Raw genomic sequence first — 24,818 nt, forward strand, 5'->3', positions numbered from 1 at the left:
TGCTCTTGGCATTAAACCCCTATCCACTCCAGCTGTGGGGCTCAGCCAAGCCCAGTCTCAGCATCCAAATTGGAGGGGGGGGGAATAGGCCTCCTCTCCATTCCATGGTGACGTACCTCAGGCTTGACATCTCGTGAGTCATGCGGTCCAGTCATGCCTGCTGTGTGCAGAGCCACTCTCCGGCCCCCAGAGGTGGGGCTGTGCTGGGTGGAATGTGGCAGCTGTTGAACATCTGGCTAGCAAGGCAGCCCAGCAGCTGAGCACTGGAAGGTGGGGTGGCCTCTGCCCCGCGGAGTGGCTGACGGGGCCAACCACCGCAACCAACCAGGGCAACAGGCCATCTGAGCCTGGACTGGGAAGTGTGTCATGAGGGCCCTATTCTAGGTTAGGTCCCTAATCTGGCCTCCAGATGGACGTCTCCCATCAACCGAGGGCTGTAATTCCTAAGCCCTTCTCCCCTGCAAGCTTTTACTCTCTGCTCAAACCACCCTCAAAGTCATAAAAGTTATAACAGCCAGCGCTTGGTGAGAGGCGCTGTTTCCTCCATTCTGCAGCTCCGGACACTGAGCCTCAAACAAGTGGGGGCCTTGCCCAAGGTCACACAGCTTGGCCAGACCCAAAGCCTAGAGGAGGATGGGCATCCAAGAATAACCTAGGGGAAGCAGGTGCTCACTGTGCTGGGGACGTGGGGCCTTGAACTGCGGCTGCCCTGGCATTGGCCCACCTTGGGACATTCCATTCGGTCCAGCCTCTTCCTTGGGACAACCTGGCCACTTTGTTGCCCAGTGACAACCACAGAAAAGACTACCAGCTGGCCCCAGGATCCCAGTCCTGGGGGTGAAGATGAAGGCAAGTCTGTGGGGAAGGAGACGTCCTAGAGCCGATCCCCAGGGACACACTCAGTGTGTGGGTGTGGGGGGCGGGCATTACTGGTGACCAGGTGTGCTGTTCGCCCAGGACAGTTCCCACTTGTACCTGTGACTGCCAGCATAATTATTAGGATTGCCACCCTTCACTCTCAGAAATGTCCTGATTTGGACATGAGACTTCATTACTGCCCTGTCACTAGTCCCTGGTTCCTGCACCCCGAGCCCCACTCCCCCAGGAGCTGGAGGCTTGGGTTATTATCATCCCAGTGGACTTGTCCCCCAGGGTTCAGCTTCCTGACTTTTCTGTAAAATGGGAACACCAAGTCCTATTTCACAGAGTTTTGAGAATGAAACGACATAAATATATCCTGTACTGACCTGGCAAAGTGCCTGATGCATAGTGAGTGCTCAAGAAACAGATTTTATTAACAAAACAAATCATTCTGATTGATTTAAAGCATCACTGATGTCTTCGTAGCACTTTGTCATGATGCATTTTCCCAACTCCAAAGACAACCGACCCTGAAAGTTTTCACATTTTTCTTTCCAGAGTTAAAAGTAAAGGTTGGGGAGGCCGGCCTGCCTTCTCCGAGCGCGTGCGGCGCCAAGGGCCACGGGAACCTAACAGCTTCGGCTGGTGGAGCGCTCGCTCGCTGCCGCCGGGACCGCATTTAATCCTTAAGGCCACCCCAACAAGTGCGTCCTGAGATCGTCCCCACTTTCTTTCTGGGGACACCGCGGCCCGAGACGGGGAAGGGACCCGGGGAGGTCCCGGGCGGCCCCGCGCCGTGCATTTTCCGCGCCCTCCAGCAGAGGGGCGGGCGGCGGGCGCGGCGTCCCGCATAATAGGCGCTTTGATGCTGGCGGCGGGGCGGGAGGGCCCGGGGCGGGCGGTGGGGGTGGGGTGGGGAGGGAGGGAGGGGTGTGTCCGGCCTCCCGCGCCATCCCTCCGCCCCTCCGTCCCGCCGCCACACGCCGCCGGAGCTCGGACCGGGCGCCTCTCCCTCCTCGTCGTGCCTCGCCGCGGCCGCCAAGCCCCGAGCCGGCGGGAGCCCCGCGCTCACCATGTCGGTCGCTCTCAGCAACAGGTTCCAAGGTAGGCGCTGCAGTCCCCGCGCCGTTCCGCGCCCCTGCCCCGCCCCCCGGCGCGGAGTCCCCTGCCCGCCACCTGCGCGCGCGGGGCTGACGGCGGGGCCCGCGGCGCGCGGCCCGGGGAGACCCCCGCTTCCCGGGCCGCCTCTTTGTCTCCTGCAGGAGGGAAGGCGTTCGGCTTGCTCAAAGCCCGGCAGGAGAGGAGGCTGGCCGAGATCAACAGGGTAAGCGCGTACAGCCGGGGCGGCCTGCGAGTCGCCCCCAGATACCCCAGCGCCCCTCAGGTCCCCCCTCCTTCTGCGGGGCTGTGCCAGCCGCCACATCAACCCCCTTGTCTTCTTCCTCTGGGCTTCCCCCAGTTTCCTCCCTCGGCCCCTTGCCCCCGTGCCTCCGACTCCAGGTAGGTCCCCCTCCACCGCCCCCATCCCCTCCGCCCAACTCGGCTCCCGCGTCTCGGGTTGCAAGTTGTTACTCTTCGACTGGGGAGGTGGGGCTCGCCCGAGAGCTTTGATGCCGCGCGGCCGGGCCTCCCCGGAAGCCCGCCTGGGACTGGCGGCAAGGATTGGGCTCAGGGAGGGACCCCCGATGTCTCGGAGCAGTCCCCGGTAGTACGGCCGCGGGAGGGAAGGGAGGCCCAGAGAGGCTAGGTGGCTCCCCCGAGATGGCACAGCGAGTCCAAGCGGGGCTGCCTTTAGAACCCGGGGTCCAGACTGCAGGATGGTGCTCCCTCCCCCACAGAAAATGCAAGCCCCCCCCCCCCCCAGCTCTTTCTCACTCCAGCTTTTAGGAAAGGTTCTCTGAGACACTTGATGCTTTTCTTGTTGGACCTCATGGATTTCTTTATAGAAATCTGCTGTTGCCAGGCACACAATGGGAGCTCCTTAAACGTTTGCTTAATGACCGCGTAAATTCTAGAAAATAAGGAAAAGTGTCAGGGTCTGCCCAGATTGGCCAAAGCTCAAAAGCAGCAGAGCCCGAGCTTTGGGGTTTTGTGAGATCTGGGCTCGGGCCTGGCCTCCATCAGGTACCCGATCTCAGAATGAAGTTGGGGTCATCATGAGGGCTCACCGAGGGAAGGCATGTAGTGTATGTGGTCCAACACCTGGCAGGAGGGGTGACTTCTGGGGACGGTGCTAGAATTCTTTTCTAAGGTAGACGTCTCCCAGATCCCCTCCTGACAGGCATGCCCACTGAAACAAGGCTGGGCATTCCCCCTGCTGGCTCCCTCAGCTGCTGGGCACCCAAGTTGTAAGCCCAGCTCAGAGTCCCCAAATGGGAAGCTGGTGACGGTCTGCAGGGTCCGGGTCAAGGCGATGTGGAGGTGGGTCCCGGGGCTGCGGTACAACTGTCGTATTTTGTAGTAGTTCTCCTTGCCAAGGTTTGCAGTCTTAATTCCCTCCTTGATTTTTTGAAGTGTCTGGAACGAGGCAGTCTATCTGATTTCTTTCCGCTGGCTGTAGGAATCCCAAGCAGGGCTCTGGGGACCCAGGGTCCCTCCAAGTAAACTCTGGTCCCTTCTGTGCCATCATTACCCTGCCTCTTGGTGCCATCTTGAACACAGCTGAAAGGGAGACTGGACGTGTGGCCGGGGCTCTCAGGGGTCGAGGCTGCTGGGCTCCCTCCCAGTTTACTCTGCAGCCAGCCCGCCCTTGGTCTTGGCTGCTCTTGCCCTCTGGACAGAAGCCTGGAACCCTGACCTCATACAGCCCCCTGGGCCACTCGACAGGGCGGTTTCCAAGCTGGCTGAATCCACCCACAGCCCGCAGGACCCTGAGCCAGAGACAGCTGGAGATGGGGGAGAGGTGACTACGGTGAGACAAAACACAGTTGCTGAGAATGTGTGGGACTTTCATGCCAGTCCTGCCCTTGGTCGGGGGGAAGCCGGGGCGGGGGGGGGGGGGGTGCGGTAAGCTACACTGGTGGTTTGGGCGGTGAACTGGCTTGGCTCAGAAGGCGGTAGGGCCGTGGCTCTCAGGGGCTGATCTGAACAGTGCTAGGACTGGAGAAAGGGAGCAAGAAGGGGCCATGTGTCACCGCCTTGGGACCCCGAAGCCCAGAGAGGGCAGGCAGCTGGCTAAGGCCACACAGACACACAGAGCCGGTGACAGAGCTTGCGGTCTGCTGTCCTTTCCCTACCCAGAAGCTATTCGGAGCCCAACCATGCGAACCTGGGCTGCTCCTGGGCTGTTGGATCAAACCACAGGAAGGGGACTCCAGGATCAAACCAGAAGTTTGAGCTGCTTCCCCCCACAGGAGGTCGGGGCAGCCCCCCATCGTGTGGAGTCCTGAGTGGGGGTAAAGGGGTGGGCAGAGCGCTCACTGGCTCTATGACCTTGGGTACGCACTTGAGATAATGGAAGTTTGGTGGTGGTGACTTTTTAGCGAGATGATCTGCGTAAAGCACGGAGCTATGATTGTTGTCATCGGTTTGTTTGGTGCTCTTTTAAAGACAGACAGTGGAATTCCAGGGGCAAGGTCTGAGACAAGCCACAGCCCATGCTGGCTGCTCAGCTTGGGCCAGACCCTTCCACGAGGCAGACGCTTAGGCTTCCCTGCCTGAGATGGGAGCGATGATCCCTGCTCTGTTCCGAGTCCCTGCGACAATCAGTGGAGACGAGCAGACAGGCACTCTTTGCAGACTGAGGGAGTCGCTCTGTTTGAGGGTCTGAGTCCGCTTCACCCATGACCATAACCACAGCAGAAGTTCCCCAGGGTGGGCGGATTCTAGAGGGAACCATGTTGGCAGCCCAGACGGCCTTTCTTTGGGGGTGCAGCTTCACTGCCGCCACTGGAGCAGAGCTTCTGGGGGGCCGGACGGAGCGGTTTCCCAGTGGCCCTACGGAAGCAGGAGCGACTGGAGGATGGGGCCTCGTGACTCACTGGCTGTGTGTGTCTGAGCACCTCTGTGGCTGCTGCCTGGGGCCAAGCCCAGCCTGGCTGGCAGCTCTGGGGGTTTCTCTGGGCCAACACCCCAGTGCCCTCTGGGGCCTCCCCCCCCCCCCCCAGGGCTGGGCCAGCTCCCAGGGGATAGCAGGGCAGCTCAGTCTTAGCTGTTGTTGTTATAAGGGTCAGGAGCAAAAATAGAAGGAGACTTGGGTGGACCTAGAGGTCCTGGGGGGCTGCATGGAAATGCACTTTTTTTGGCTTTGCTCTAGTTTTTGTGATCATTGTCTGAGCACTTGGCATGAGCTGGGCAGCGTGCCAGGAGTGCTTCGGGCATTATCTCACCGAGCGCTCACTCTAATCTCGTGAGTGTCTATTCCCATTTTACAGAAGACAGGACGCAGAGGGGCTGAGTACATTGCCTGAAGCCACCCCGTCTCTGCCTTGCGTGGGCATGTGTGTGTGCACGCGTGCGTGTGCGCGCGAGCATGTGTGGGTGTTCTCGGCACTACTGAAGGGGGCAGGACGTGCGCGCGCCTCCTACTCCCCCCCCCCCCACATAGCTGACATTCCCTGAGCCTTGGTGGCATGGCAGGTGACCCCGGGCCAGCCAGGCCTGGCCTTATATGGCAACGGGACGAATTCTCTCCAGCTTCCCACAGGGACAGAGAGAAGGAGTGGGGCCGGGGGGGTTGCCCTGCAGAGTGCCCTCACCGTCGGGACTGAGCGGGAGGAGCCCAGGGGAGGGCGAGGGCTGCATCTCGAAGCGGCCAGGGGCCAGGATCTTTAACAGAGACCGTGGGTCGTGCCTTGGCCCGGGCGCAGTACTTGGCATGCATCATCTCGGCGACTCCTCCGGATGGAGCGCTTGACTAGACAGATGTGCGGGAGACATCTGTAAATACCCCATGGGACAGGGATTACTCAGGCTCACGGTTTAGAGATGAGGAAACAGCTCGGTGAAGTTACCTGCCCACGGTCACCCAGCCAGGAAGTGGCAGAGCTGGGATTCCGACTCCGGACGGCACCCGTGACCTGCCAGGGACTCTGTCCGCCAGGTGGCCTGTGACACAGGCCTTTCCTGCTTAGGTGATAAAGATCTCTGGCTACTGGCCCACCTTCCCAGCCCTCCTGGGTCGAGTGAAGGGCACTCGGCATTCCCTGTAGCATTTAGGGGCCTAATGGGTATTTCAGAGCCCATGCACCGTCTGTACTGGGAAGAGCTGGACAGGGCAGGCTGGGGATCTGTGGCCCGGTGTTATATGTCCCCTGTCCTGCCCTAGCAATAGGGGACCTCTGAGACCCGAGCCAGGTACTACGCAGGTGTGTCTCTTGCCCTGTGTACCCTGTGTTACCCTGTCTGTCCCTGCCTGGGTGACTATGCCCTGCTGGCATCGCTGGGCACCCGTCTCTCTTGCTCTTCCTTAATATATTATAAGGGAGATGGTGATAAGTGGTCACGTGAGCCTCCGAGGATTCAGTGTCCCCGCGGGTACAGCCGGTCTCGACCTTGGCGTGGCCGTGTCACGGGAAGCCGGGGATGGAATTTCTGTCGGGTCTGCTTCATTTGTGTCATGTGTGGGGTGTTTTTCTTTAGCTGCTCCATCTGCTGGCAAGGATGCTGCCTCCAGATGAGGCCCCGGAGCTGCCATGGGGAGCGTGAGCCTGCTGCCCTTGTGGATGCACGTTACAGGCCCCTGCTGCGCACCAGCCACCAGACCGGGCACAGGCCTGGCCCTGGCCCTTTAAGAGCCTGTGGGTTGCGTCAGAGGCATCTCGGCCCAGGCCCGGTATGGTGCTGCCTGTCCTTGGGGGTTTTGCCCAGGGCTCCAGCCACCAGCTCCTTGGATGGCCTCCAAGATGGTGATATCTGCCCGCCCCAAAATTTTGCTGCAGCTAATACATAAAGACAAGCCCAGAGGGCCAGGAGCAAGCATCCGGGAGCAGGTGCTAGAGGTACCAGGCCAGAAAGAGAGTTAAGGAGGGGGTGGGGGAGGGGGGAGCAGGCAGGTGGCTGGAATCCGGAAGGCCGGACACAGCGAGGGCTGCCAGCCTCTGCTGGTTTTGGAAATATTCCCTTCCGGGCACAAGTGCCTCGATGGGGCTCTCAGGGATGGGGGTAGATTCTGACGTGCATCAGAGGTTGGAGAGGACCAAGAGAGGCAGTGGCGAGCAGGTGTGGCTGTGGGCGCCGTCCCCTGGGGCTGTGATGGGAGCACTGTGTCCCGTGTGGATGGCCCATCACTGCCAAGTCCGCCAGGTGTCCAAGGACAAATCGAAGCTTGCCCTTGCAGAGGGATGGCCAAAGGGTCAAGGCTCACCAGGAGGACTCCGTGGCGCAACAACAGAGAGTTGTGGGTGGGTCTCTGCCCTTCCCCTGCTCATGCTTCTCCCTTGGTGAGGCCTGAGTTTGGGCGATCCAGACACATCATAGTAACTGCTAACACTTAGGCAGTGTGCTCGGAGCCAGGCTCTCTCTATGCAGTTAGCCCATCTAATCCTTACATCAACCCAATGACGAGGTTCTGTCATCATGATCGTACTTTACGGATGAGGAAGCTGAGGCCCAGAGTGGTAAAGCAAGTTGCCCAGGGCCACAGAGCCAGCAAGTGCTGGAGCTGGGATTTGAACCCCGGCAACTTGATTCACCCTCCCTCCCCAAGCCCTCTGCCCTGCACACCCTGCACCTGGCCACTGTGGTTGGAGGCAAGACTTTCCCTTCTGGGGCCTCAGTTTCCCCAGCTATGGAAAAAGGAGGACGAGCTGGATGCTCTGAGTCCCTTCCAGGTTCTGGGCCTGTGTGGGCATTTAGCAGTCCTCCCACCTTCCTGGGCCTTGCCCGTGGACACTCCGGTTTGAGGCTCACAGCTTCCTGTTTTTGACCCCAGACTCCTGCCCACTTGCAGATTCTGGCTCTTTGCGAGGGACTGACCAGGCCATCATTTCAGAGTCCAGGGGCCCCTGCACCCCTCAGACCTGGAAGCCCCGAGGGCAGTTCCTGCAGCTGGAAGAACTTGTCTTTTGGGACAGTGCATTGGAGTGGAGAGGGGCATGGGGGTGGAGGAATGCCTCCTCATCTCCCTGGTGGGCTATAGAGCAGCTCCCTGGCCTCTGGAATAACCCCTTTCTGCAGCCGCCCAAGAGGAAAGGGAAATCTCAGTATTGACTTTCTTTGCCCAGAAACCCGTGGCCGGGCCACCCTCTCCTTGTCTGGAGCAGGGAAGGAGCGGGCATGGTGAAGGGAGGTAGACTCTGCTTGAATTGTTCAAACTTTGCAATGTTGAGCAAGTTGAGCAATGTCTCTGGGCCTCAGCTGTCCCATCTATCCAATGGGAATACCCAGACTGGGGAAAGAGAAATCATAACTAGCCTAAGTCTGGCGAGGGGGTTTGCTTCCGAATCTATTTGGTAGCTGATGATGGTCTGGATGGTGAGCTGTGGGCTTTGTAAGTGCATTGTACGCGTGTAAGTGTTAGGAGGTCCCAGTAATTAACGGCTAACACTTATGTGGTATTTACTAGGTGCCAGGCACTGTGTGAGTCCTTCCCATGTATTTGCTTACATCCTGCGATACTCGGGCCAAGCCTAGGAGGCGTTTTTATCCTTCCTACAGATGAAGGCACCAAGGCACAGACAAACGAAGTCATTTCCATGCAGATCCGGTCCCAGGCCTTGCCACTCCAGCTCGCCCTCTTTTTGTTTCTTCTTCTGCTTTTGTTCCAAACATCTGCGGTGGCTTCTGTCCCTTTCTCCTCTGCCTGGGGACCCAGAGGCAGGCCAGCTGCGGGTCCCAGAGCGTGGACACACAGGGTACCTGCCCACTGGACCTGGCTGTGCCCCGAGGCTGGGCAAGGATCCCAGGGAGGGGGGAGGGGGGAGGAGGGAGGACGCCGGACGTGGGGAGGCTGTGGGCTGTGCATGAGCAGGAACCAAGAATGCAAAGCTTGGAGCCGGGCTGGGAGCTGGCAGCCCTACCAATGAGACTCCTGTTTCTGCTGCCCACCTGCCCCCTCCCTGGCGCCCTGCCGAGGGCCCGGTCCACACAGCTGCCCCAAGCCCAGGGTCAGCATGGCTTGCCCACCCACCCATGAACGGGTCAGATGCCTCTCTCCCAGCCCTGGCCACTCTGTGGCTCAAGCCCTTGTCATTTGGGGCTCTAAGGAAAAATGGGATTCCCCTCTTTGAGCCCCTCCGGTCTGTGTCGCACGCGTACGCATTTGCAAAGCTGCCCCACCTTGTCAGGGCGGAGAGCGGAGAAAGTGATTCCGGGCTGAACGCCAGGCTTCTCCAGTCACTCAACAGAGGTTTCCTGAGCACCTACTATGTGCTGGGCACCTGTGGGGCATGAGACAGTAAGCACCCCCTCCTTCTGGCACCTGTGGCTGCAGGCTTGCCTCCTCCCAACAGCCCCGACCCTGGGTCACTTGGGTTCCTCGGCTCTGTGCAGGGAAGGAGCCCAGACAGTCTCCACTGTGGACGTGAACCCCAGCGCGGTCACTCGGCAGCTGTGCAGCTTTGAGCGAGTTCTTTATCCTCTCTGGTTCTCAGTTCATCCACTCAGCCTGCTGCTATCGATTGAGCACCTACTATGTGCAGCCTACACTATAGCAGGGGGAGGGGAGACAGACAATGGACGAGACCCTTGTAATTAGCATCACATTGTAAATAGCGTTTGGAGGTGACTCATCCGTTGGACAAAAGGAGATGCCAGATAAGGGGGGTTGGGAGTAGGCGGGTTGGGAGTAGGCAGGTGACTGCGGTGGGCAGGATGGATGGGGTTTGCCTCCTTGAGAAGGTGATAGTTGAGCCAATGCGTGAAGACGGTGAGGGAGAGAGCCATGCGGGTGTGGGGGAGTGAGTGCTGCAGGAAGGGGGCACAGCCAAGGACAAAGGTCCCAAGCTGGGAGCAAGCCTGGCACGGGGGAGGCCCAGAAAGGAGGCCTGCATGGCCGAGGCACTCACTTTAGCGGTGGGGGTGGGGTGGGGGGAGATCCCCAGTAAAACAGCATGTCAGGTGTCAGAAGCACGAAGGAGAAAACTGGCTTCTTTGGCGAGAAGACAATAAGCGTGGTTCCCCAGGGCTGGTGTGCCTACCAGCCCTGGGTCGGGCCCAGTGAACAGGAGTCACTGCCTGGTCGTCCTGTGATCGATCGTCTGTGTGTGATCTGTCTCTGAGATCAGGGGCTGTGTCCCACCCCTTGAGCCCAACCTGCCTGGGTCCCTGCAGGGGGTTGCTACCTGTTGGGGACAGGCTCTGGCTGGTGCAGGATTTCTGGTTGACCAGAATGTGGGAGCTGGGAGGGCCCCCAGGCCTCTCACCAGAGGTTCCCAGATGTTGGGCCTGGCCTGTACCCTTGTGCCTCCCCCATGAAGGTTTTCCAGTTCCCAAAATGGTCAAGCGGAGGGAACACGGGGGCAATGCGGTGAACCGAACATAGGCTAAATGGATTCCATTGAACAATTATGAACTTCCTACTTTTACGAAATGTCCTTTTTTTTAGAAGATTTTATTTACAAGAAAGAGAGAGCAGGGGGAGGAGCAGAGGGAGAGGGACAAACAGACTCCACACTGAGCGCAGAGCCCGACACGGGGCTCGCCGTCAGGACCCCAGATCATGACCTGAGCCGAAACCAAGAGTCGGACGCTCAGCTGACTGTGCCATGCACGCGCCCCTGAAATGTCCTTTTTTGAACTCATGGCAACTGTCAGTGGTGATTATTTGAGTCTCTACTTGGCAAAATAAAACCTTGGCAGCCCTGTATTAGCACCTCCCTCTATTTTTTACTTTTTGGGGACATGTTTCCTTCTGCATTATCCCAAAGTCCGGGAACCACTGACCTAGTTGTCCCTCTGCTGTGCACATAATAGGACCTGTGACCCCGGGTGGTGCCCGGTTTGCTCGGGGCCACAGACGAGTTAATTGTCCTACTTTTGGTCAGAGAATGGGGTGGGGCGGTGAAGAGCTATGAGAGGGAGCCAAGAGGAAGAGAAGTCCTGGACAGAGCCAGCCAGAAGGAGGATGGCCTCCCAGGCTGCAGGAGACGCTTCCAGCTCTGGCTAAGTGGAGGCAGGACCATGCGTGGCACCTGGTAACGAGGTCCAGGCTGTGGCCAGATCACACCGTGGGCCCTGGGGTTGCTCTCTGCTAGGCTGCTGGAGGCCTGGACCCTGGAGTCCAACAGAATCGGGTTCCAAACGAAGCCTGTGCCTTCCTAGGTACAGGAATTTCAGACATGTCATCTGACCTCTCTGGCCTGGCTGTTTCCACCCTAGTGAGACAGCACAGTGCCCTCCCAAAGCAGAAATCCTGCACCGGCCAGAGCCCATCCACGATAGGTACCGACCCCCTCTAGGGATCCAGGCAAATTGGGCTCAAGGAGTCGGACGGAGCCCCCAGAACCAAGGAGGGGAGCCATGCTGGAGGGGGATACTCCTTCTCTGTCCAGGGGGGTTGAGTCAATGTGGAGGAACATGAACTCCCAAAGGGATCATAGTCTGCCTCGCACTTTGTCCTACCCGCTGCTGTTTGAGCGCCGACGAACCAGCCTGTCACTAGGTGGGTTATCCCCGTTGAGGGGCAGGCGCCCGAGGAGATGGGTACCCTTGTGCCCATTTCACAGCTAGTGAGGAGGCGACTGAGACCCAAACCCAGAGCACTTTATCATCAGTTATTCTCGTATTCATTCTCCTACATTAAAGCTCTTGGGGGTTTACACAGCAGACTGGCAAGTCTTGTGTTCTAGGAGATGCGTGAGTACAGACTTGGTCGTCAGTGAGTGGTACCTGGCAGCAGGAATTTAGAAACAGATGGAGTGACAGATCCAGGTAACATTTAACATCATTTTAAACGTGGGCTTCTTGTGGTTTTACAGTAAGGACCTTATTTCCCTGATCTCACCTGTTCCATGGATGCCTTGAACCTCTAGGGCCATGTACCCTGTGGTCCCTCAAAAACTGTTGAAGGAGGGGCAATGCCCATGTCCGGTCTGCTCAGTGATGAGGAAAGCGAGGTCCAGGGAAGAGGGGATTTGCGGAGTCCGGTGCTAGGATGGAAACATGCCCTCTGCTTCCCCATCTGAACACAGGCTCTGGGGCAGCTTGAAGATCAGCGAGAGGCGAGCCAGCTGCCTGGCGCTGTGCCCCGCATAACAGGTGCTTACCGATTGGTGGCATTTTGTTTTGAAGCCGGATGAATGCCTGCTCTCTGCCCATCTTTAAGTGTCGGGGTTAAGGACGTGGGCTCTATGGGAGTCGGAGCCGAGGTGAAGCTCTGCCTGGGTGAGCCTCAGTTCCCTCATCTGTAAAATGGGAGTAATGATAGTAGCTACCTTGTGGGCCCCCTGGGAGAGCCTAAGAGAGCATGCGGATTGGTGTTTGGAGGCTGTTGTTCGTGTCCCGCACCCCTCCCCCTCCCGCTCTGGTTCTGAAAGGCATCATTTGAGGGGAAGGTGGCCCCCTTTTACAGGTGAGGACACAGACGAGAGAGTAAGTGACGTCCCAAGCAACATACAATCATCTTTCTGGCTAGAGTAGAGACTAATAACGCAATAGTTGCTGTTTATTGAGCACTTGCTGTATACCAAGAGACGTACACTCTCCTTGGATTCTCTTACGAACTTGAGAAGTAGCTGTGATGATTCTACCCATTTGTCAGATAAAACAATAGAGGTATAGGGAGGAATTAATAAGCTAGGGTCACATTCTTAAGAAGTTAATGCTGGAAAGCAGACAGCTTGTGTTTGGGGCTCACGGCTTCATGGATCTTGGAGCTGGGGTGCCCTGGGGGAGGAGGCCCAGATCCCTACACTGGTAATTCAGAGGCTGGCTGAAGGTGTTTAGGGCAGACCCTCCGGGCCCCACCCCGGGCTACCAAGCGTACTTCCTGCCCACAGGGCAGATTCCTGCAGACCTGCCTCTGGGGGTTGACAAGAGGCCAGGACAAACACTGGCTCCTCCTGCCCTCCCCGGCCAAGCCCGGCCACCTGGCGTGGGAGCAGACACGGGGCTGTGGGCCTACATGTCAGTGAGTTCTGCCTGCTGACCCGGTGCTCAGCGCTGTCCTTTCACCTTCGAAGGAGTTTCTCTGCGACCAGAAGTACAGTGATGAAGAGAACCTGCCAGAAAAGCTTGCTGCCTTCAAAGGTAAGCTGGGGCTGTCTGCCCCACCTCCAGGGAGAGCGGGGCTGGCCCCCTGGCACATAGGATTCCTTACCCCACAAGGCCAGCCTACGCCCCCTGTTCCTTCCAGAACGCCCTCCTGGAGGGCTGTGAGATGGGGTGCCCAGCCACAGGCCCAGGCACTGGCTCCTCTACCTGCCTCCATGCCACCCCAGGCCCCTCACCCTTGCCTGCAGCACCCCCCACCCCCCGGCTGCCCAGCAGGCAGGGCTCAGGCTGGCTCCTGTCCGCTGCTGCCCAGACCCTACTCGCTCCTGGGGCCCCAGCACACAATCAGCCCTTTGTAGCAGCCCTGGCCTCTCCCCTCCGCGGGGGAGCGGCTCGGGAGCCCCTGTGCAGAATGGACGTTTGTGTCGCCACAGTGGGGCAGGGGGCAGAGTTTCTGCCCATTGAATCCCAGCAGCACGGGATGAAAAGAAAACAGGGCCCGGGAGCCCGCGCGGGGAGGGGGCGGCATAAAGGTCCCTCTGTTCCGGGCCCTGGCGCTTGAGTCCCAGCCAGCAGCTCGAAAGGAGAGGAGCCGTGCACATAAGGAGCAGGGCAGACCCACCTTTCCTGCCTGGGAGATGCTCTCGGCATGCAGGGAGCCCTGGCCGCTGGAGGACCTCAGAGAATATCCTCGAGGCCGCATACGCCCTCCCCCCCATCTTGGCAACGTGGACATCCTCCCTGCTTCAAGGCGAAGAGCCTGCCCAGTGCTCCGCAGGCTGCTCACAGCTTCGTTGTCCTTAGGCAGGACACCGATGGCGAAGCATTTGTTGAGTGTTGACCTCGTGGGAAGCACTTCGAATGCGGTGTTGTGAGCGCCCCAGCTCATCCCAATTAAGCCAGGAAGGAGATGGGTGCGAGCTTCAATTTAGAGATGAAGAAACTCAGGCTCAGAGAGGCGGGGTCTCGTGTGTGGGGTCACACAGCTTTCCGATGGCTGAGTTAAGGTTTGATCACATGTTGGTCTCTCTCCAGAGAGAGAGTCCCCGCTCTGAACCGTTATGCAATGGGGCTGTTTACATTAACAAAAAGAATTAGAACAAAGACACCCCCATCCCTGCCCCATTCCACCAACCCGTCGCCGCTGCCCATAGGAGAACCACGCAAAGCAGCAGCGGTCCATTCCCTTGTCTCTGGATACCAAGGGGGTCCCTCTCCGGAGGTGGCTCTGGGAGGAGAGACAGAGATCTCCTCTCCTTGTCTTCATTGGGACATAGGATGGACACAGCCCATTAGGGTGGACTGGAACCACTGGAACTGAGCTTGGAAGCAAAGGGACTGTAAAGGTTTTCAACTCACTCATTCATTTGACTTCCAAATGAGCACCTACTACGTGCCGGCCCCTCTGCAGGCCTGGGGGTACAATGGGGAGCGCACAGAGAACCCTGTGCAAAGGAGCTTGTGTGCAGCGGGGCGGGGGGGAGAGAAGGACGCTGCTGAGCACCCAGATGGCCGAAGGGGCTTTGTGGGGGTGGCCGTGCCCAACCAGAAAGGCTGGGGAGCCCTGAAGGCGTGAGCAAGGGCCCTGAGAACACCTGGGAGGAACATCCAGGCAGAGGGGCAGCCCTCCCCAGCAGGAGTGTGGCAGGGTGGGGTGGGGTGGGGTGGGATGGGGTGGAGGGAGGGGCCAGGGGCTGCAGCTGTGAGGGAGGAAGAGGCAGCTGGAGAGGCTGGAGGGCAGATTCTCATGAAGATCACAGGGACCACTCAGGCCGCTGGGAAGACCTTGGCCTTCTCCTACTGGCTGTTCAGTGCAGAGTAAACCCTGAGGGCTTTTTTTGGGGGGGGGGGGACCTGCCCAGGGCCACATGCCGCCCTTGTCAGAGGATACCGAGCTCATTGCTCCACATATCCTCCTTCACTGTTGGAGATTCCCTGGACCCTTTGATCAGAGAGGCTGAACTCAAGGCCTGGAGGTGAGGCTTGCGGGGGGAGGGTCTGTGTACCCCTGGACACTGTTTGTGCCACTTTGGGTCAAGGGCAGTTCACGGCATTTCTCTCCGGAGAACATCAGATTCTCAGTGGTGCCCACAACCCCCCAAAATGTGCAGAACCACAGGGACGCCTTAAATTGGTGGCTCCCACACCTGGCTGCCGGTCAGAATCACCTGAGACACTCTAGAATGTACCAGTTCCTGCCCCCACCCTTCCCAAAGCCACTGCATCCGTATATCGGTCTGGGAATCTGTTCTAGTCACTTTGGAGCCAGTGTGAGGCAGCCAGCTCATGCTGGTGGGGACCCGGGCGGGAAGCAGCAGCTGGCTTCCTTAGGAGAGCGTCAGAATGGCCCCAGCACCTTCTTCCACGGCGCCCATGGGACAGGGGGGCAGGCGGGGCGAGCTCTTTCTCCAAAGACGTGGCTGAGATGACAGGACTCACGGCAAGACTCCCAAGTGAGGGGGTGAGGAGGATGGGGTGGGCTCCCTGGGGACCCGGCCAGTTGCCCTCAAGGGCGTCTCTGGGACCCTGCTTCTGAGCTAATGCCAGTTTTTGCTCTGTGATTTCCAGAGAAGTACATGGAGTTTGACCTGAACAATGAAGGCGAGATTGGTAAGTGAGGCCTCGATGGCGCAAGGGGAGGAGGGCGTTCGGTGGGTGGAGGCTCTGAGGGTCCAGAGAGCCCCCCTGACCCACCTGTGTGGGTAAGAAGCTTCCCCCATGGGCCAGGCCAGCGAGCCCCCCTTAAGCCTGGCTGCCTTCTACCCTGGATCCACGGCCCCCAGACTCCTCTCCTCACTGCTTCCCTCTCACCCACCTCCCTGCGCATGTCTCAGCCCTCCACGCCGGGTGCTGCGGGGACTCAGGATAGAGGGTGCCACCCCTGCCTGGGGCTGGCGATGCTCGGGCTCTTGACGGCCTGTACGCTGTCCCGCACTGGACACGGGGCTTCTGAGCACATTGCTCCCCTCCTCCAGCAGACCCTGATTGTATCGTGTGATCCAGGCGTGGGGGGTGACAAACGCGGTCCCATGGCCCTTAGGTCCAAACCATACCTTGGCCTTCACGAGTAATGCTATCACATGATCAAGGCCAGCTTAATTATCCCCGTTTCACAGACAGGGACGCCGAGGCTCAGCAGGGGGAACTGACTCGCTTGGGGCTCGTGGTGGTGAAGCGGTGGCCCAGGGTCCAAGTCGTAGCCTTTGCTTCCCAAACTGGCTCTCCCTCCTCCGTTTCGCCCTGAGCTCTGTGTTGCTGCTGCCGCTGCATTGTTTCAGCCCCTCCTCTGTCTCGTCTCCTTCTTCTCCTTTTTAAATATTTTTATCCTTGTTTTCCTTCAGGAAAAAAAAATGGGGGTTACCAAATTAATACGTTTTCATCATAAAAAACTTTGGAAAACGCAATAAAGGGCAAAGACAAAAATAAGCCAACCACAATCCTCCCTCCCAGAAAGAACTGCTCTAAACATTTTGGTTTATAACCTTCCACCTTTTGTTCCAATCACAAATGCAGTTTTAGAACCATTTTAGAACCTCCTTTTTAAAAACCAATATATTGTACGTGTTTTGACATATGATTAACTTTTCTTTGGAAATATAATTAATGGCTGCATAATATTCCATCGCAGGCCCGGACTGTCATTTACTCAGCCAATGCCTTAGTACCTCCCATTTAGACAATTGCAGTTTTAACGACTTCTGATAGTCCTGTGAAGAGCATCTTTGTACATGAATCTTTGTCCACATCGCCGATTATTTCTTTAGAGTAAATCTCAGGAATTAGACATTCTGGGTCAAAGGCTTTTGAAGCATCTTGCCAAATTGCCTTCCAGAAAGGTCTTGCCAATTTCGAGTCTGGCCAGCGGCGTGTGGGAGACCTCTCACTTTTCCCCGCAGAGTGCTGCCTAGTTTTCTTCCAAATGCCCTGGACAGCCTGGCACCTTGGGGTCTGGCATCAGTCCTGTCTGTCCTGCTCTCGGGTGAGCTGTCGCACCACTCCCCTGGCCCGAAAATCAGCCCCCTGTCCCGCCTCTCTCCCGCCATCCTTTGCCGACCCATTGTTCACAGAACGATCTGTAGGAAATTGCCTAAGATCTGGGGAGCCGGGAGGTCAGAGGCTGCGATTCTGTGGACTGGAGTGACTTTTTGGTGCCTCCCTTGTTTTCCTTGAATTTTGTTCCTTTGTTGGTTTTCCTGCTCTGCAGGGTATTTTTGGCCCCCTTGCCCTGCCAGCGGGGCGGAACCCTGGGACTGCTGGGAGGGAGGGGCAGGTGGAGAGAAGCTGCCCCCGGCACCCTGCAGGATGACTTTCCCTGCCTCGGGTCAAGCCAACAGCCTGACCCCACCTTGCTGGGCAGTGACTCCCTGGGGAGCTGGAGCAGCGGGCACACGGCTCACCCTAGACTCGGGGCGCAGCAGACATAACAGTGGAGAGTAGTGGCTCCCTTACTGAACACCTGTTTTGTGCCGGGTATTTCTCATGCATCGTGCCCTCTCAGATGATCCCATTGACCCATTTTACCGCTTTGGGGGGCAGAGTCTCAGAGAGGTTAAGTAGGTTGCCCAAGGTCCCACAGCGAGGAGGAGCAGAGCTGGATTCCAGCCCAAGTCCATGTCCCTAACCACTCATCTATACTCCCTCTGAGGAGAGCAGGGGAGGGTGTGATGGGTTCATTCCTTGCTCGCGGCCTATCTCCAGTTGACGGATCTGCTTTTCCTCTGGCAGACCTGATGTCTTTAAAGAGGATGATGGAGAAGCTCGGGGTCCCCAAGACCCACCTGGAGATGAAAAAGATGATCTCAGAGGTGACAGGTGGGGTCAGCGACACCATCTCCTACCGAGACTTTGTGAACATGATGCTGGGGAAGCGGTCGGCTGTCCTCAAGCTGTGAGTACCTCCCGCCTCTCCTGGGGCCTCAGAAGGCAAAGTCATTGTGCGTGGAGAGGCCTTGGCCCAGCCAGGAGGGAACTCCCCGTGTGACCTGCTGGACGAGGTGCTTGGTTTCTCTGAGCCCGATTTCCTTATCTGTCGAATGGTCACGTTAATCCATACCTCGCAGGCAACATGGGCCTGCAGCAGAACTTCCGGTAGAATGAGCACTCAGGAAGTAGAATGATGGTGGTGAGGATACATCCACTGTGGGGGCGCCTGGGGGGCTCAGCGGGTGGAGCATCTGCCTTTGGCTCAGGTCATGATCCCGGGGTCCTGGGATCGAGCCCCGCATCGGGCTCCCTGCTCGGTTGAGAGTCTGCTTCTCCCTCTCCCCCTGCCCCTCCCCCTGCTTGTGTGCTCTCTCTCTCTCAAATAAATAAATAAAATCTTATCTACTGTGAAACCTTCTGAGCCTGGGTTTCCTCATTGGTAAAGTGATCCCACCCCCCACGGGGTTGTGGAGAGCGTAATATAGTTAACGACCGGCTCTGAAGGGAGACAGAGTTCAAATCTTGATGCTGTTACTTGCCCCCTAACCGACCCTGGGCAAATCCCCTTAGGTCCCGAGCCTGAGTTTCTTGGTTTGTAAGCGAGAGATGATAATATGTATCTTGTGTCAAGTGTTTTCCTGAGGGCTAGTGACGTAAGGCATAGCAAGGCCCCCCTGCCCAGTACCTGGCTCTTGGCAAACACCTGGTATGTGGTGGCCAAAATCACACTTCCCAGCTCCTGCCCCCCCCCCCCCCGCAGAGAGATTCCCTGGAGAGTCTCTGGTTTTGAACGTACGGATGTAAAATATACCACCTCATTTGTTACAAAGGGGGAAGTCGAGGCCCAAGGAAGCTGAGGAAGTGCTCATGAGCGGGGCTTCGAGTATGAGGTGGGATGGGGCAAGAGGTGTCGTGGGAAAACCATCAAGGTCAGACCACAGTACACCTGGGATGCCAGACGCCCCAGGTGGCAGCAAAGGAGTGTCGATGCTCGTAGAAAACTAAGATTTTGTGCATTTACTATGTGGCAGGCACTGGTCTACCCAGTGACTCCTTAGACATATCATTTATTAATTCGGCAAATATCGATTGAGCACCAGCTACGTACCAAGAATTATTCTAGGTGCTGGGGACACATGATTTGCTGGCCTCATGGAGCTTACATTCTCATGGCAAGAGACAGACAAAAACAAAATCAAAAACCCAAAAAACTAAAACGCCAGATCGCAATGGTGTCGTACAGAGAAAAACAAAGTGGATGAGAGGAACAGGGGGTGCGATAGAGGGCGGGGAGGATCTTATTGAGAAGGCAACACTTGACAAGAGCCCTGAGGGCGGGAGATGTAAAGAGATGAGCCCTGTGAAGATCTGGGGAAAAGCATTCCAGGCAGAGGAAGCAGCAAGTGCAAAGGCCCTGAGGCAGACTGTGCTTGTATGCTCAAGGGAACGACACAGAAGCTAGTGTGTCTGGCCATCAGTGAGTGCAGTGAGTGAAGGCTGAGTTTGCAGAGACGGGCAGGGGCCAGGTGACATGGGGCCTTGTAGGTCCCGGTCCCACTTAGCATTTGGCACTAATGTGGAGGGATGCCATTGGACGACTGTAAGCTAGGGGCTGACTTTTAAAAGCCTCTGGCTGCGGCAGAGTTGAGAGTGGCAGCAGGGAGGCTGTGCAGGCAAGAGATGAGGCCACTCGGCCTGGAGAAGGAAGCAGCGAAGGTAGGCAGAAGCTGCTGGAACTGGGAATGATTAGGGAGACAGAGCTGGAAGACTTGCTTCGATGCCCAGATAGGGGTGTAAAGGGCAACAAGGAGTCAGATGATCCTATCTGTCTGCAGTGAGTGAGGTTGCTGTTTGCTTTAGGGGAAGAGCCGGCAGGGAAGGCAGGAATCAGGAGTTGAGTTTTTGATGGATTAAGTTGGAAGTGTCCTTTCGACATCCAAGGGTAAAAGTCAAGGAGGGCCTGGACGTGCAGATCGGCTCAGAGGTGGCCTGCTTGTGGACTGTCGCCCTTTGGATGGGATTTATAGCCAGGGGTCAGAAAGAGCCCAGCCAAGGTATGACTACAGGAAGAGTGGGGTACTTGAAACAGTTCTAGGCTGTTGGCACTTTTGGCATCCGTACTTCCAGATGGAAACACTGAGCATCAGTGGGGAGTGGGGTTGTCTTTTTCTTGAGTTACCAGCTGGGAAATAGTAGGGGTGGGATTCAAATCAGGCTGTTTCCCTCCAGAGGCTCCATCCAGAACCCCTATCCTCTAACTTCCCGGATGCTACTTTTTTTGAGAACGAGAGAGTGGAGGGGGGGAGCGAGGGAGAGGGAGAGAGAGAATCCTAAGCAGGCTGCATGCCCAGAGTGGAGCCCAATTTGGGGCTCAATCTCACGATCCTGAGATCATGACCTGAGCTGAAATCAAGAGTCGGCACTTAACCAACTGAGCCACCCAGGCACCCCAGATGTTACTCTTAAAACCTTGGGAGGTTTTTGAAGATCTGAAGGGGTTTTGAGCAGAGCCATGGCCCAGCCTAGCTCTGCCTCCTTCAGGCAGCGTGGTTAGGGGAAGACGCATGGCTTACAGAGATCTTTGTACCTCAGTTTTCTGTTCTGTGGAATGGGGCTAGAGCCCCTTCCACACAGAGAAGAACCCACTGGAGAATGGAGGCAAGGGCATTTGGTTGAGGACCCTGCAGACAGGAGGGCTAGGATGATCTCTCCCTGGATGAGGGAAGGAATCTTAATCCTGCTTTTTCCCCCCTCTGTCTCCAAACCAGAGTCATGATGTTTGAAGGAAAAGCCAACGAGAGCAGCCCCAAGCCAGTTGGCCCCCCTCCAGAAAGAGACATTGCCAGCCTGCCCTGAGGACCTCCGTCTGGACCCGCCCCCCGTTCCTCCCCCCTGATCTTGCTGCCCTTCTTGATTCATTGTGATTTGTCTTATTTGTTTTGTCTGGTCGTCATGCGTTTGTTTTGGTTTCAATCAGCAGAATCAGTGATCTCTTTGTAAAGCACAAATTATCTGCCTTAAAGCGGCTCTGGGCCAGGGAATTCTGAGCCTTGGGGACCCTCCCTCTCATCTTCCCTCCTTCTCTCTTCCCTGTGCAGAAGGGCTGACATCAAACCAAAACCTGGAGGGGGCAGCCACGGCAGGAAGACTGGAAGACTGTGATCCCCACGCTTGGAGCTGGCATAGTCCGTCCTTCCAGGGTCCCTGAGCTAAGTCCAGGCTTGCTGGCCTGGCCCTGGTGAGGACCACAGTCCACTTTCAGAAGACCCTGGGGTGGAAACTAGGCTCTCCTCAGACAGCTCTGTGGTTCCGTGCTCTTGTGTCATCTAGGGCGTGACCACTGTGTCCCACCTCCCCCACTGACCTCCTCCCTCAGCCCACACTTCTCATCCTTGGGGAGGTGACAGAAGGAGAGAAAGAGAGGGGCTTGGCAATCTGAGCCCTTCAGGAAGGTTCCAGAAGGAATCCTCTGGCCTTGCCCGCAGCCACACCTTTACAGGCAGCTCGGAGGGAAAGTGCAGCCCCCGTGTCCTTTGTGAGGGCAGCAAAGGGCTTTGGGGGTAGAAGGGAGGCGAGGGGCCTTGGGAGGGGTGTCTGTTCGGTCTGGTGCCACCTTTTGGGGAGGATGCTGAGGACAGCAGGATAGGAGAAGGAGGAATAGAAGGCTCATGGCAAACCGTCAGCACCACTAATAAGCCAAGAGCTGAGAAATAGAAGGTTGCCTTTCTGATCCCAGTCTGCTTGAAACCTGACTGTGCTCCCCGATTTGCCTTGCCACCTTACTCCATTCATTCATTCATTCACTCACTCAGTCATTCAGTGGCTATTTATTGACCACCTATTATAAGCTTTAAGTCCCCCCACTTTGTCCTGACATGTGCCTTGCCCTCTAACCCATTTCCATTCACCCAAAACCTTGAGCTTGGGGATTGGATTGGAGTTCCTTATGATGGATTCCCAAGGTTTGAGAGCTCTGATCCACTCTGTAGGTTTGCTAGACCTGTCCTCTTATTTCACAGGTGGGAAAACTGGTGCTCACAGGGATTAAGTGCCTTGCCAAGGGGTTAATCTGGAGATGGAAGTCTGGACTGGAACCCAGCTGTTCAGATGCCGTGCCCAACCTCTTCTCTGCTCTGGGCAGTCTCAGTGATGAAAACGAGGGAAGGGGTGGGGGGGGCAATCTTCTAGGTCAATACCTGGGCCACGACTCACCCTTCCCAGTGCCTCCATGTCAGCACCAGGGTTTGGGTGAGGGCCCGGCTGCCTCTGCAGTTCTGCCTTCCCTAGAGCTTCTCCGCCAAGCCACTTCTCAGAACTCATGCAGGAAGGTGTCCCACTTACCCCCATCTTGGCTGAGCAGGGACCCCAGCCCTGACCCCATCTGTGTTCTGGAGTCCCTTACCCTGCCCACTCAGGACTTAGATGCACTCGTCCATTGAACATACTTATTAAGCACCTGCTATGGGCCAAGAGCTAAGAACCAGAGAGTGAAATGGACACTCATGGAATTTAGTCTAGTGGGGAAGTCAGAACCAGACAACAACCCGTAAGATGAATGTTAAGAAAGAGGGGACTGTGGGGTGACTGCACTGCAATCCTGGGCCCAAGACTGAGCAAGAGTCTTGGTGAAGCCCTCGCCAAACATTAAGTGGAAATGTCAGGGTGCTGTTGGAGGTGGGAGTCAGTGTGGGCCCCCTGCAGCTGCTTAGTGACCCGTAATCAAGGGCTTAAGGAGCTGCCCTTACAGCAGCTTGAGGGAGTGGAGCAGTTAGGGGATGGGGAATTGCCCAGGTTGGGTCAATCCACTGGTCTCAACCAGTTCCTGGAACAAGATTATTTGGCCATGACTGGCTGATCTTCAGCCTAAGGAGTCGCTTCATATGCACAAGCCTAGTTGAAATTTAAACCCCAGCAAAAACAGTTCTCCCTGTAAATATAAAATCTCACCCCACCACCTCCTCTGCCTCTCCCTCCCCCCAGATCATTAGACGAACGACTGCCTGTCCCCACCCCTTCCCACTGGCCTCTCTTCTCTAGGACAGGCTGAGACCTTTGAGCAAGGTAGTACCTTCCATAACTAACCATTATAGTCAGTGTACCCGTTCCTCACTCGGAGAGGAAGGCAGAAGCAACCACGCTTATTTCAACAGGTTCCACAGTTTACAAGACTGCAGGAAGATTTAAGGGAGGGGGACAAGTGGGTGTGTCCCCAGCTTCTGGAAAGGGCAGGAAAGAGTTCTCCCATTGGAAGGGGAGTGTCCTGGGAAACACCACCAGTTCTTCCACCATTTACTAGAACTCAATTCCTGGAGGGAGAGGGGCTCAAGAGTGGTCCCTAGAAAGGCGGGGGGTGCGTGTATTTCAGATTGTGGCTATTGGCTCTGGGACTTACTTCTCTGGCTAAGGGCTCAGCTTCTTAGAACTTCAGCTGTTTTCTTTCTGAAAGACCAAATCTAACTAATGTAACCAGCAACTCGGGGACCGCCACGTATGGCTTCGTCCCTGTGACTCAAAAGGAAGGAGTTTGCCGGGCACACTCAGGTGGATGAAGCGTGTCTGTGTGTGTGTGTGTGCATGTGAGTGTCTGTGGCGCCGGGTATCATCTCTACCGACTAGAAATAAAACAGACGAACTTATCAGTGTCTTGACTTATGTATTTTGGGGACAGTTCCTGGGCTCAGCAAATTCAGAAAAGATAGCTAATATAGTAACAGCTCTGATGTATGTGTCCCGCGTGCCAGGCTCTGTTAAGTGCTGGACTTCATTACTCCTCACAACAGCCCTGTAAGTCTGGTTCTGTTACATTATCCTTATTTTATTTTTTTTAAAGATTTTATTTATTTATTCGACAGAGATAGAGACAGCCAGCGAGAGAGGGAACACAGGCAGGGGGAGCGGGAGAGGAAGAAGCAGGCTCATAGTGGAGGAGCCTGATGTGGGGCTCGATCCCATAACGCTGGGTTCACGCCCTGAGCCGAAGGCAGACGCTTAACCGCTGTGCCACCCAGGCGCCGCATGTTATCCTTATTTTAAAAATGAGTAGCAGGGGGGCGCCTGGATGGTTCAGTCAGTTAAGCGTCTGCCTTTGGCTCAGGTCATGATCTCGGGGTCCAAGGAGGGAGCCCACCTGAGTGGGGAGTCTGCTTCTCCCCCCCCCCATCATGCCCTCTCTCTCAAATAAATCTTTAAAAAATTTTTTTAAATGAGACGCAGGCTTGGAGCAGATAAGCAATTTGCTGAAAACCAAACAGTAAGTGGCAGAAAATACCCCCCCAGGTAACCCACAGGCTCCAGATTAAGAATTTCTGTCCTAGAGCATTTATAATTCCGATACAAACACCTGTACGGAGAACTGTCATCAATCAACGTATCCGGACAAACTGAATTCTAATCCTGCCTTCACCACTTTGCGAGTGAGGGGCACTGGGGAATTTTCTTAATTTCTCATCAATTAAATGACAACGATAAACCCCTCAGTAGCTAGGATGTCTTGGAGCTTAAATAACACGTCTGAAGTGTTTTGCGCAGTGCCCAGGCTCTTGCTCGGGAAATTACCATGGAAGGAGTAGACAAAGCTGATGGTTGGTACCCTTTGCCCTGCCCCTTTGAGCCTTCGCGCTTAGAGCCGAAGAGTCCTCCGAGACCCCACCCACCCGCCCACTTTCGGAACCTCTGTTCCTCCACACCCACCTCCAAAGCCTCTCTCAAGAGCTGCCCCCTGGAGATGTTTGTCAGGTTCCTAACTCCCGTCATTCGGGGACTGTTAATAACCTCGTACACCCTATGGTTACTGCGGGGTTTCAGCGCCACAAGGAGCGCAGAAAGATGGAGCTGGCGCCGCGCAAACAACCACACACACCAACACGCTGCCAGCCCGCCCCAGCCGCGACGCCGGGGGCGGGACCTGGGCCCTTCAGGGCGTAGGCGCGTCGGCCCAGGGCTAC

General features: G+C 56.6%; 1 protein-coding gene across 4 annotated transcripts; it reads left to right on the forward strand.

Moving 5' to 3' along the window:
• Window positions 1-1,826: 1,826 nt before the first annotated feature.
• AIF1L (allograft inflammatory factor 1 like) lies at window positions 1,827-23,510 on the forward strand. Of its 4 annotated transcripts, XR_008959836.1 has the most exons (7): window positions 1,834-1,965; window positions 2,124-2,185; window positions 12,921-12,987; window positions 15,520-15,561; window positions 17,677-17,839; window positions 20,643-21,112; window positions 21,894-23,510. XR_008959836.1 is itself a non-coding variant. In XM_026514200.4 (6 exons), the coding sequence occupies exons 1-6, from the start codon at window positions 1,935-1,937 to the stop codon at window positions 20,728-20,730; spliced, it is 453 nt and encodes a 150-aa protein (XP_026369985.1). In that variant the 5' UTR covers window positions 1,827-1,934; the 3' UTR covers window positions 20,731-23,510. The 4 variants fall into 4 exon arrangements, 3 of the variants coding, with proteins under 3 accessions (XP_026369985.1, XP_026369987.1, XP_057169383.1); XM_026514200.4 differs by having other exon boundaries at window positions 1,827-1,965; window positions 20,643-23,510; XM_026514202.4 differs by lacking the exons at window positions 1,834-1,965; window positions 2,124-2,185 and adding an exon at window positions 3,607-3,772 and having other exon boundaries at window positions 20,643-23,510.
• The last annotated feature ends 1,308 nt before the right edge of the window (window positions 23,511-24,818 follow it).

This window comes from Ursus arctos, unplaced genomic scaffold (genome assembly GCF_023065955.2).
Source record: "Ursus arctos isolate Adak ecotype North America unplaced genomic scaffold, UrsArc2.0 scaffold_18, whole genome shotgun sequence".
Taxonomy (NCBI): Eukaryota; Metazoa; Chordata; class Mammalia; order Carnivora; family Ursidae; genus Ursus; species Ursus arctos.